The sequence below is a fragment of the Aptenodytes patagonicus genome, chromosome 11 (genome assembly GCF_965638725.1).
Source record: "Aptenodytes patagonicus chromosome 11, bAptPat1.pri.cur, whole genome shotgun sequence".
In the NCBI taxonomy this organism is placed as follows: Eukaryota; Metazoa; Chordata; class Aves; order Sphenisciformes; family Spheniscidae; genus Aptenodytes; species Aptenodytes patagonicus.
Window position 1 is genome coordinate 23,858,522 of NC_134959.1, and position 13,207 is coordinate 23,871,728.

The 13,207-nt window shown below is 46.6% G+C and overlaps 1 protein-coding gene across 2 annotated transcripts in view; it reads right to left on the reverse strand.

Annotated features, from left to right (window-relative positions):
* The window catches only part of EDC4 (enhancer of mRNA decapping 4), a 37,272-nt gene that overhangs the window by 11,755 nt on the left and 12,310 nt on the right, over nt 1-13,207 (reverse strand). Inside the window, exons 10-20 of one of the 2 annotated variants that reach the window (XM_076349536.1) lie at nt 12,757-12,852; nt 11,603-11,705; nt 10,958-11,138; nt 9,013-9,085; nt 8,486-8,577; nt 7,627-7,823; nt 5,241-5,329; nt 4,299-4,452; nt 3,100-3,563; nt 1,265-1,366; nt 115-267 (exon numbers count right to left, since the gene is read on the reverse strand). In XM_076349536.1, the coding sequence (XP_076205651.1) occupies nt 115-267; nt 1,265-1,366; nt 3,100-3,563; nt 4,299-4,452; nt 5,241-5,329; nt 7,627-7,823; nt 8,486-8,577; nt 9,013-9,085; nt 10,958-11,138; nt 11,603-11,705; nt 12,757-12,852 (1,704 nt within the window). The remainder of the gene's footprint in view (nt 1-114; nt 268-1,264; nt 1,367-3,099; nt 3,564-4,298; nt 4,453-5,240; nt 5,330-7,626; nt 7,824-8,485; nt 8,578-9,012; nt 9,086-10,957; nt 11,139-11,602; nt 11,706-12,756; nt 12,853-13,207) is intronic. The other variant, XM_076349537.1, reaches the window with a different exon arrangement.

The following is a 13,207-nucleotide window of genomic DNA, read 5'->3' on the forward strand; positions in this document are numbered from 1 at the left end:
GCACTTGGCCGCTGCCCAGCCTCAGACCCTAGTCTCGCTGCTAATGGCTACATCAGGCTGTGGCCCTGCACAGCTGGTCCCACAGCCACCTGTATTCTGGCAAGCCCAGCGTACCCGTCATCTTTCTTGCCCTTCCGCTTTAGCTTTGGGGAAGCCCGAGGGGATGCCTTGGCTTTCCAGTCCTTCACAGGCAGCCTCTGCGTAGACGCTTTGGCACCAAATCCACCTGATGTAGAAGCCAAGCTTGCAACTTCATCATCATGGTCACTATGAAGGAACAGGAGGGGAGAGGACATCACTTGCAATACTGGACAGCGTTAGCCTTCACTAAGGGGAGGGGAGTCACACTCTGCTCTTCATCCACACACGGCCAGAGTCACACAGCTAAGGACGCCCGCCACCTTGACCTTTAACATAGAGACCTCTATAGAGCTCAGCATGTGCTGCTCCATTTTGATCCAGGTCTGCTCAGGCTGAGCTCGAGTGCTGCATAACGAGACTTGAAGGGTCTCTGCGTTAGGGACAACTGTGGTTCAGGCAGCGTGGCGGAACGATGCCTGTTCTTGCTGCATACACACACCAGCACATAAGCCCTAGGATGTGACGCTGACCCAGCAGGGAACCCAAGCACAGCATATCCTTACAGCTTTACAGACAGAAAGCACTTGACGCAGCAAGTATCACAGGAACAGAGGAGAATCAGGCTGAGCCTAGGAAGTACGTGATCCTCGGTACCTTGGAGTCTTTCAGCTGCTGACCAGCCATCCAATACAGGCTGCACATTTCAGTCTGAATTTAAGTGCGGATTAAGAATGAACCCTCAGCTGCCAAACAGGGCTGAGCTTGCCAGGCACACAGAATGTGCCCACAGAGCTTTAGGGTGGCTCATGAGGGAGCAAAGATGTCAAAAGCAAGAAACTAACTCCTGAGATACCCTCGCTACCTTATCTAAGGCTTAGTATTTGGAAACTGATCCCTTAATAGGTTTTCACTGGTAATTAAACCAAGCTTGGTCCATGCTCTTAGGAGCAGCACAGTCAAACCTTTCCCTACAGAGAATAAATTGGACAATGCCCAGAGGCCAATCTCGCGATCAGCTGAAGTCATCAGAACATTACGGAAGCCGGACTGCATACACACATTAAGTCAGGAGACAAAGCAAAGACATTCACCCCACACGTGAAGGCTTGCTGGGGACAGAAGCACGAATGCAGCCTGAACTGAGTCCCTGCAGGGCGAGAGAGGGGGCTGAGCACTCTGGTACCTTTGTTCTGCACTAGCATCCTGGCTGTCATGCTGCAGCAGGTGGTAGCTGTGTCGATGATAGGAAGAGCTCTTGTGCTTTTCTTCAACCTCATCCCTTGGGCTAGAGGAGGAAAAAAAAGAAAATACCATCACAAAAGTCTCTTTCTGCTTGGGTATTTGCTCACTCCACTTCTCACGGCAGATCCTGATAGAAGGTCTAACACAAACAAACACACACCCCACATCTATCTGCACAGATCCAGAGAGTGGCAAGTGTTGTTTAGAGGTACTAAACACTTAAATTTCTCCATGCGTTTTTCTGCAGGCCTTAAGAAAGGAGAAGCAGCTCAGCTATGCTTCAGGCCCCAACCAAGAACAATCTCCCAACAGACACCCATGCAAGACAGGTAAGCCACTACTCAAACTGGGCAGTACAGAGTACTTCAGTGAACAGCATCATCTTGGGTTTGTTTTTCCATAAGTAATACTGATCACTGGGGCAAAAATCATCAGTGCTTCTCAGTTCTCCCAAGTGTCTGGGAAGTACACAGAGGGAAGTGTGCCAATTTGATGGGTTAGCTCTACCAGACGGAACAGAACTGCAACAGTGAAGCCAGTCTGAGTTCCATAAAGGTTCTGAAAGCAAATTACACATGCTCCTAAGCCATAAACTAGGTCTCTTTGAATTCAGCGCGCAGGAAGATCTTGAAACAGAAGTGAGCACTCGTTACTTTCATGTAGGCTGATGGCTTGACTGAGCTGGAATGTCAAAAAAAAAAATTATATTGATGCACAAGTGAAATGGCTCAGATCCAGAGATATCTGATCTGATACTCTGCTATGAGAAGTCCTGAAGAATTCAAAGACAGAGTGGGATTGAGGGGAGTTGCAAGCTCCAGTAAAGTATTTTCTCAACTTCAAATTATGAGCAAAAGCAAAAACACTGTGTAGACACACAGCCTCGGTGCCCTCCCCAGAGCCATCAGAATTGAGTCTGTTTCCTGAAGCAGCATCCTCAGGTGTGCTGAGGCACAAGGCAAGGCCTTTCTCTTGCAATTCTGATGGAGGGAACAGCCCTGGATAGTTTGAGGGACAGCACTGACACTCTCAGCCTGCTAGTCCTGTTGAAAAGGAAGGTGTTTGCAGGCTCTCGTGGTGCATGCAGCCCTGGCCTAGACAGACTCGGGAGGTGCCAGGTGCATCTCACTGTTCCCGTCCCACTACAAGACGGACACTAATTCTGTGATGAATCCTAGCACTGCTCCAGCGTAATAGTTTGCTCCTGGTAAGCAGGCGTATGTTACGTTGCCCATTCTGCATGCCTGCTCCACAGAGACATTGCCATTCGTTTTCTGACTTTTAAAATACTTTATTTATAATGCTAGCTGCACAGAGCCAATCCTAGAAGAGAGATATACAATTAACCTACAATCAAACCTGTCAATTATGTGCTAATTGATTCCTTTCAACAAAAGCATGCAGGAACGCATCACCTGGGGCAGATTTTATCTTGTACTGGTTTTATTTCCAGAGTACAAAAAAAAAGATCCCATCTCAAGTCTCCATTCCCAGGTGAACGTGAAGGCCAATAAAGTAGACTCTTTACCTTCTTAACAGAGATCTTTTATGCTGCAAGGGGTATTAGAGAGCACAAATTGTTAGAGCTGGCCTAGGAAGTTGAGGACACAGCATACACAGACCAAGCACACAGGAAGGTTGAATCATCAGATCCTTTAAGGAAAGGAGGGATGGAGAAGTGCTCTGGTTTAATCAGAACATAAGACCTTTTCAGCAAGCTAGCAATTTGGCAAGCACAAAGAAATTGCCCTGAGCAAGACAAACCCAAGTGATTACCTGTCTGCCATGCTGTTCCTGGTTTCTCTGGTTATGTCAGGAGCTGCTGGCCACGGCTGACTCACAACACTGTCAGAAGATGCATTTTCCTGAGTTAAAGCAGTCTCCAGTAATGACGGAGCATTCAGTCTGTCCACCTCCACTGGAGGCATGTCCAAAGAGTGGTGGCTGTGCTCTGAATTGTGCCGGTTCCTCGGAGACAGCAAATGCAAGGCTGAGGCAGCGGATGCCATACTGTCTGCGTGATGACTGGGCTCCAGCACCTCCGCGGGGAGCCCAGACGGAGCTGCCGCAAAGCTGCGTTGCAAGGTCTCGGAAGCAATCTCTGGGATATCTTGGGACATGGCTGTGGAAGCAGAGGAAATGACGTCTGGCGAGCGCTCGCGGGTGGGAGAAGCCTGGGGCACCACCAAGGGCTCCACCTCCTGCAGTTCCAGTGCTAGAGAGGGGTTTCCTGGCGTGACCTGAATACAAAAATCAAACAAGAGCCTTCAGGGTAATGTGGAGACGCTCCAGGAACCCCTGGTACCTTACACCAACCACCTCTGGAAACAGCCAGCTGTATTCTTTCCTCATGAGATCCCTGTGCTCCCACTCTGTTTAGCAGACGGAGAAGGGCCCCAGGTCTTGTAATGGACTCTCAGCTGAGCTAACACCACGCTTAAACCAATGCTAGTTTGAACACACTTTCAAAAGAAAATGTAACACCAGCTCTACCTCCCTGCTCTGCTCCAGGATCCCTCCTCTTTGAGGGAAAAAGTTAGTTTTAACATTGAACATCTCCTGGACTTATTTCAATTTCAAGCTTTGGTCATAATCTGTTTTGTACCACACCTGGGAAGAAAAATTTAGGAATAGGAAATGATTGTTTCAGACCCGTCAGACCAACAAGGAGGAAGAAACCTTTCCAGGTAGCACTGTCTCCTAACACAAAGGCTGACCATGTCCAACCATTGTGATAGTCACAGCACAAGCTAGAGCTGTCTCTAGTTTTCAGAGACATGCTGTTTTACACGAGATCAAGTTCCATTAACACGGGTAAACCTGGCTGTAGATCTGTGCCAGCAGCTGTGTTTTCCAAAGGGCAGATGCTGTCCCTGTTAATATCCAAATAAGTCTAATTTCAGCTTGTACAGGCCCATAGAAAGAGGTCCCTTGGGCCATGAGGAGAAGGAAGGGAGCAGCATTTGGAGCCTTACTGGAACAGGTGCCTTTGGTGTTAGCTTGTCAGGGAGGCCTGGGATAAGAACTGAATGGCTCCTAGGACTAGTCTGGAGACTGCTGCTACTGCTACTCAGTGTGAGGCTGGTGTCCAGCTGCATCTTGGGGCTCACAGTCAAGTCTTCCGATGGCCTGCAGAAAACAGAGACACAAACAAATCAAGCAGGCCAACCTAATGATACAGATCTGCATCAAACACTCGAGGTGAGGAGATGGGATCCACAGGTGAAGAGCCCAACCCAAACTTCACTAGCGTTCTCCAGGCCCTCACTCTTTCCACCGTGGTCAGCTACTCCCTGTCAACTAGCACCTGCATCTCCTAGTCCCCATACAGCCCAAAGAGATACCAGGTGGAAACAAAACAAAAAAAAAAAAAGAGGGGCATCCCAATCTCTTAGAATTTGAGGGGTCAGTGAGAGAAGGGACCAGTTATATCTTCAGTGCACACTGTACAGAGTTTAGGGAGAAACAAGACACTACGGGATAGGTCTTTGTCCTTTTCCCAGTCCCCAGAAGTGAAGTTTTCACCTGTTATGCAGCCCAACCCACCCCGACACTAGTTAAGATTTTCCTAACAGTCTCAATTATCTCCCTGCCCTTAGCGGCTGCAGGGTTCTCTTACCTGTAAACAATGACAGCCCTTTGGGAGAAGCATGTAAAGCAACAAAACTGAGATGCAATAAGAGAATCCCTATGAGGCACAAATGAGACACTGTTGTTGGCCCCGTGGATGACAACAGGCACACTCCAAGCTGCATTAGAGATGCAAACAGTTGCCTATATAGGGACGTTGGGACTCAGGCCAGTTTCTAACTCTGGTTACAATCTCCTCTCCTACAAGATACATTACAGCTCTGCACCACCCTGAAGGATTGTATCAGTTCAGCTGCAGATATATTATTTATACATGCGCTATTTACCTGGGCATAGAGGCATCCGTGACAGAAGTGCTACTCATGGCTGTGACTGCAGTCAGGGAACTGACGCTGCTGCCTGGAGATACAGCGATCTGTAAGAAAATACAGAGCGGTCAGGATGTGACAGAAGAGTCCAACAACAGAACTTAACCTGAGAATGCTGGCTCCAGAAGAACTCCTCAAGAGTCTTTGGTGAAGAGGGAATAGAAAAAAAAAAATAGGTAGAGTTGTAATGCTAAGGTGCTCAGGTGCTGGTTGACGGCAAGCCCCAATACATCCTCATCACATGAACCACGATTGCTTTTATTGAGCAATTGCTCTCCCAAAGCAAAGTGGCATTCTGCAGGGCTCCGCACCAGATCCCCATTTTGTTCTTTGAGCTAGACTGCTCTTGTCAAGGTCTGTTGCCACTGGTGAGGCCAGAGTCTATACGGGGTTTAAGTCCTGCACTGCTGATACATGGAAGTAGAATGCTCCAACGCACAAGAAGAGGTATTGCTATCTAGCTAACCGGATAGCAGGGAAGAGCACAGTGGGATATGCTGGCCCCCCACTGCTGCTTCTGGCTACCAAGAAACACCTACAGAGAACACCAACATAAGCACACAAGTACTCAGATGGGAAAGCCAGCGTGGCCAAGCTTCTTATGCTTGACAGTGCTTATGGCAGAGAGCAGAGATTGAGCTAAACTCAAGGCTGCGTCCACCCTACAGTGCTCTGGGGTGCTGGTGCCAGCAGGAAAAAGCCTGCCATGAAATAGGTAGCAGTGAAAAGCCAGGTTTAAACCGAACAGTTACACTGTTTAAACCAAAGAGTGAGCTGCTCCTTGCAGCAAACAGTATGTGCAGCCATCACCCCATCAACAACTTCTCTCTGCTCCCTTGGGACATCTTTGCATTGGGAAGGCTACCCACCCTCAGGCACAAAATTAACTCCTGCACTCAGCAACTCTGCCAGCAAGATCAAAACCTTTAGGATGAGTTTAATTTATTCTTTGCTCCCCAAGTTGCCGCCGGGGTGGCGCTCTCTTGTTAGTCAACTCAGCACAAACTCCATTTCTGCACATCTCCACGTGCTATCCATCCTCATCCAGGCTCCTCCAGTACATGTTCAAGCTGTGGCGACAAACCTGCGTCCCTCGCTCGGAGGAGGAAGCCCTGCCTTAAGATGTGTACACGGAGTGCTGCTCACAAGCACTCTCCTCCTTGCCTGTAAGAACTGTACCAGCACAGCAGATAACTGCTGACAGTTAATTTCTCACAGGCAGAGAAAACACAAACAGCACAGCTTCTCACCAGTGGAATCCACACCTCGTAATTATATTGCAGCTCACTTTTTTAAAGGATGCCCTTTTTAAAATACTTTTTAATTTACATCTACTCCCATTCTAAAAGCACACGGAGAAAACTACACAGTCACAAATTCAGTACAGAGGCACAGAAGCAGGCTATAAAGCAAGAATATCTCAGTAGGTTTAAGACAAACTAATGTGACACTTGGATGCAGAGTGGCCAAGAAACAGCGAGCTCCGGCACTTCTGCTTGTTGGTGTAACCAAGAAGGGGCAGCAGAAACCTGCGCTGAGTTAGACAGATGCACGCTGTCAGTGCCAGACAGCCTCTAGAAATGCCCAGCAGGACCCAACGGTGCGTGATGCAGCACTGCTGGCCATGCACATGTGACAGAGCATTAAGAGGAATTCTGTGTTTTCTGTCTGCTCCATCAGAGCTTCACTGAGGAGTAAATGCTTGCTTATGAGTCTTCACCAAGACACTTTGCTATCCTTTGCAGAGGTCACCAAATCCCAAGGAATGGTTCACGCACTTCCCGATACCGAAATCCCTGGCGCAAGCACAGAAGACTTGCCTTCTGTACAAGTTAAGGCCTGCTGTGTTAGATTCAAAAAAACCCACCGAGCTACTGGATCACCAATTTGCAGATCTGATGCAGAAGACGATACAGTCCCATCGAACCACCCGATCATTTCAGACATGCATGCCCACAGGATCCCATCAGACAGGATGTGCAGAGATGGCATATTTTCTTCCACTATAGTTACATCACACCCCAAACAACTGGGTAAACCAGTAAGAGCGGTCTCCCAGCTTAGATACAGTTATTTAGCAAACCTGTATTCCTACACAGCACAGCTACCTCAGCAGTTTTGCAGCTAAACACAGCACTCGCAACACAAGCTTAGGCCAGCTTAACATTTTAGATGTGCCAACGTGTCTTTACTCAGTTTGGTTACATGCAGAGAGTTTCCTGTGTGCTCTGCGTTCAGCTAGCATAGCCTATCAGAGTCATTACTGCCTAGAAAAAGTTCCCAAAAGTATCAAAATCCAAACCCACCCCTTGTACCACCAATAACAGTGCTGCTCTCCGGTTACCTGTTGAAGAGATGTACTTGGTGTCATGAATGCATCTGGAGTCATCAGCTTAGGTTTGGCATCATTTGAGAGAGAAAGGAAGTCTGCTGGTACAGGCAGATCAGCAATACGCCGCAGGTCTGGTTGAGAGCCGTGCACCGATCCTTTTTCGGATCCCAGCCCTTCTGTGCTTAGATCAGCCATGTGGTCTGGAAAGGCTTCCAAGGGAGAAATACAAATCAATTCACAGGAACTTCCCCCAAAAGCTAAAGCTTTAATTCCACAAAGTATGAACTTATGCCATTGCCTGCCATACTGGATTCCAAAAGAACAAGCAAAAATCCTGCAACAACCTAATCAAAGCTAAGGGCAAGGCAAATCCTGTGTCATGCTTACTCTTTGTAGGCTAAACAGAGGATGTTATCAGGCTTTGATAATAAGAGATCCAAGCTTCCTTTCTTCCCTAAATGCAAGGAGAGTTTAACAGCCACATCCCAGAATGGTGAATGAACTGAAAGAGCATGCTACACACAGCCCAGTCCCCTCTACTCCCAAAGCTCTGGTGTCGCTGTAATCTATTCCACCTGACGAGAGACAAATGTCAAGTTTCTGGCACAAGTGCCAAATCACCAAGGAAGGTGAATTCAAGTGTGCACAAAGCATTAGCGCTTCTAGCCTAGCACGTCCCCACGCTCCACACTCACACGGGGCTCTAATCAAGCGGCCTGCTTCCCAGGTAGTCCATATTCAGAACCCTTTATGCAGTGACACCACTCTGTTCTATTACAAAGAGGCACCCAAAGCTGCTCTCTTGCTGCCCGCCTCCAACAACCTTTAAAGGCTCAGCAACACTGAAGATAGATTTAACACAAATGCTCACCAAATTCTTCATGAGAGCCATGGGAAGGCATGGATGCACTCATGTCAGGACTATGAAGAGGCTGGAATCTAATCTGCACATCCTGTAGGGCCCTGAAAAATAAAACAGGCATCTCCGATTAGTTTATGAATCACCAAGAGAAGTCTAATGCTTAGAAGATTCCTCTTCATGGAACCAATGCCCTCGGAATACACTTTAGTGTTTTCTGCCCATGACAGAAGAAGCGGAAGCTGATCCTCATTCAGCTGTGCCACCCGGTTCTGGCACCCAGGGTATTTGAGAGAGGTTTCCTGGCACTTACACGAGCACAACTTTTAAGTCACTGCGTACTCGTGGTGACAAAAATACTAGCTTGCCACAGCACCATGCAGGTCTACTTCCTGGTAAGGCCATACTGAATACACCACAGCTAGAAGTTTCTACGCATCCAAGTAGTTTTTGTTATGAGCAAAAGGAATTGGTAAATTAAATTTCTATAGGTCAGTGCAGGATTAGGATGACCATACACAGCTGCTACGCATACTCACTTGGTGTGCACACAGAAGAGTTTTATCAGCACGCCTGCTGCTGATTCAACAGCCCCAGCTCCCTGAGCACCCTCTGTAAACGAGACAAAAGTAAAATATGAGGTTGGATGGAAACTGCAGACAAACTACTAGAAAAACATCATAGCAGATGAACCAGCAGCAGAGAACCAGCACAATACAGCTTCATCACTTCGCTTCAGAGGTAGATTCACCCTGTTAAGGGAAAGTGTGTCCTTACACTCCCCTTACTTTTCAATGTGAGAGCAATCAAATTTACTCTAATCCAGTCAAATAAGCCTCAAGGAAGAGAAAATAAAAAAAAAACCAAACACCTCACTAGGTAAAGAGGAGGAAACTGAGGTCTGGAACTGCCAGCAATTTGTTCTGGCTGTTGAAGCGGACGGTCAGATATATTTTAAGAGAGACACACTAGCTTATATCATACAGAAGTTCAGACTAGGGCTCGACCATCCTTCCTGGCTGTAAAAAACTGTAGCTATGAAGAGCTCTGCAATAACTTCCCATGGGCCAGCACTGACAACATTCACTCAACACCTGTATCAGTCTCACTGCTAACAAAGCTAAGGAGGCCGAGTAGAAAAGATAAACCTAACTACCCATTAAAAAAAATATATATATTAGGCATTCCTATGCAAATTGTCCTAATTATCTGAGCACCAATCAGGGACTTGAAGCTTCAGTCCCAGTCTGCTCCTGACTTGGTACATGTATCTGTCATTTTTGCTTCTGCATTTCAGAGCAATGCCGCTAATATTGACAACAACATGAATTAACTGTAATTACGTATAAGAGGTGGCATAGGGAAGCACATTATTCCTGGGCTATCAGTACAGCTGTATCCTTCTAACAGAAAATATGTTGATGTTATTCAAAGCATCTTTCCAAATGTTACTAACAGAAAGGTAGGAGAACAGGAGCAACCATCAGTTGAAGAGAGGCAGCTATCAAGGAATGTCTACATGGGACAGTTCTCCACAGGATTCACTAACATATTCATTGTACTAACAGCCAGAAGAAGACACGTCACGTGTATCTCCTCTAAAAAGAGAGTTACTGTTCATTTCTGTTGCAAGAAGCTTTGTGGCTTGGGAATATGCCTTCCAGATGTGGTGGAGAAGAATCCCACCCTCTCCCTCAACTCAGACTGCATACTGTCCTCACATCTGTCACAGCTCAGGCAGCATGATTCAGAAGCAACCAATTGGTTTCTCAGACCATGTGCTCACACCTCTGATGTTTAATTACACAGTTCACTCAGACAAGCAGTCACAGAAATGTATCCTGCCAGTTCTTCCAGGAACCCTTTTGCTCCTGTGAGCCTGCATCAAGCTGTGCTGGAGGGAGACACAGCCCTGTGCTGCCAGAGGAAGTTGTCCCCTGCGTTCTGCTAGGAGCAACGACGCTATGCGATCCCAAAAGAAGCACGGCTCAGACACCGAGCCGCTAATCTTGTACCTTACCCAAAGCGTCACTTGCAGTTGCTTAAACCCGCACAGCCCTGGAATGCTTTTTTAATTACAGAAACACCTTAGCAGAGTTTGTGTGGTATGGGGCAATGGCAACAACCTGGGTTGGGAGGTTCAGGTTCAATATTAAGAAATATTTTCTTTAGGAAGGGGTGCAGCCCTGGGAAAGGGCACCAGAGCGGAGACATGCTTGGGGCCTTCAACATGCAACTAGACGAAGCCATAGGTGACCTGATCTGCCACCAGCAATAGTCCTGCTTCAGGCAGCAGGTCGGACCAGAGACCTCCAGAGGTCCCTTGTAAACAACTCTACTGTGTTTCCCTGAAGTCCTCTAGCTGCACAGGATGTATTTCTTACAGACTAAGAGAAGAAGAGAGCCAGCCTTTCATGAGAAAGCCAGAACCAGTCAGGAAAGAAATCCTCATCTCACAGCAGCCGAATTCTCTTCATCACCTACCTACACTCAAGTTGTCATTTTCCTCTTCTGCTGGGAGCACTTCAGTGTGCCTTAACCGGCAGCGGCTCACTGCCTGGATGCCAAAGCTTAGGACTGGGTGGGTAAGGAGGAACTCGGAGATGGAGCTGAAGTAAGCTTTGCCCTCCTCTTGGTTCTGCATCAGCTCCATCACATACAAGACCTGGGAGAATCAGAAACAGTAAGTCACTGGGCTTTCAGAGCAGACCATGCATGTGTGTGGACTACAAAGCCTAGCAACCGAATGAGATTTGGAACATGGAAATAACATGAGGAATGAAGCCTGGGCCATTTCAATTTGAAACAGAACACCCAAGGGAACCACAATAAGCACACTCCTGTCTGAGTCAATGTTGATCAGGAACTCAACCCTACTGTGCCAGACACAGGTGTCTCCAAATGAGAGCTTTACTTTAGGGTGAGAAATAATCCTTAAGGCTCCTCAGGACTGATCAGCTGAATTGTTACCATTTGTCATCTTATGGTGAAATAGCCGAGGCCAACCTCTGCATTTTTAGCTATTAACATGCGAATCCTAGACCTAGGCAGCAGAATCAGTCACACAGATGGTCATTTCTCCTTCTGTCACCATTACCCACACAGCCAGCAATAAAATGAACCACCTACTTTTCTCTGCACATCGCTCAGTATCAGATATTCAGCGGAGAGGTCCAGGCAGACTTTCAGGCTGGGAAGAATACTCATGGAGCTGAAGATGTCAGGAGAAAATCTAGATCCACAAACAAGAGGTGGAGGGGTGCAGAAAGCAAAGCAGATTAGCACAACCAGAACAACTGCTATGAAACTGCATTAGTTTTAAAAAAAAAAAAGTTAAGGAGTTTACAGCCATATTACAGTGCAACCACCCACTAGAATAAAAACCTCATTGCAGAAATCAGTGCTGACTTCAGCTAAGAGACCAGCAGGGAGATCACAGAATAGGATCTAGATACAGATTCTGAACATTTAAATGAAAGATGACCGTTTGTCATTACTTAACACGTTCCACATTCATAGAGGACAAGAGCCAATGCTACAGATTTAAAAACAAAAATCCACCAAACCAAAATAACCCTTCTATAGGTTTTGGACCTTCTGTAGTATGAGGTGGAAAAAGCAGCGCTCAGCTGTATGCCATATTCTTCTCATTTTAAGAGGGCAATTCAAAAGTGGCTTTACACGTGCATGTGGTCAGAGGGGCCACGATCCACCAGCAGAAAAGTAAAACCAAGGAACGTAAGTTGAGTGAAAGGGGTGGACTAAAGTGTAATTTGAACTTCTGGACCTACGTGGCTTGGCAAATAAGCCTTGTATAACTGCTTAAGCTCTGTCAACATAGCAGGCTCTCATTATTTAAATCAGAAAAAGCAATAAAAGGAAGAGATCCTAGATGGTTATTGAACTTCTAGCATTTTTACAGAAGAAAGCTCTCAAGGAGTGCAATTTGGAATGCCTCTCCTCATGCTACAGGTATGTCTATGCTCTACAGACCAAAGTTACCAAGACAACAGGTCTTGGTAACACCAAGGAGACTGTATAAAAGGATCAACCTCCCCTGCCTTGCCAAAGCCTGACCTGACAGTCTGTCACAGCCCTGATAGCTTTCAACAGATAGGTCAGACTGGCAAAGGAGGAGGCTCTAACTGGGGCTAGGGTAGACTCCACTGGAGATCAAGGATCACCTTTGCAAAGTAAGTATACCTGGAAATTGAGAGCTTTGTTACGATCCACTGCTCAAAGTAAATCCAACCTTTCAGGGGAGTCGGCGTATCAACACCTACCGGACAGTTTGCAGACACGTCCAAGACACAGTGCACCACATCTTCAGTTCTCTATTCTGATCTGCTCCTGTGATGAGAAACCTCCAGAAGGGAACCCTGCAGGCACAACAGAATTAAGGTCTCTTAAAGAGGATCTGGTCCTTCCCATAAGAACGTTTCACAGAAAAGTTCCTCACAAGCTGCCCATAGCTGATTTTGCCCAACTGTGTCTTAAAGTTCCCAGAAAATCTCTGCTTCTGAGACAGATTAAAAAACACTGTAACTCTCATAGCTCTGAAGAACCTTAAAGCCACAACTGACTGAAGAAAGAATAAAAATTAAAAAACAAAACAAAACAAAACAGTTACTTTTTAATCAACTGCAGTAGAAGTTTGGAGGGTAACAGGCCAGTTAAAACTGACCATACCACAAACTTGAAAGGACTTATCAATTTAGAATTTTCATTGCTTTC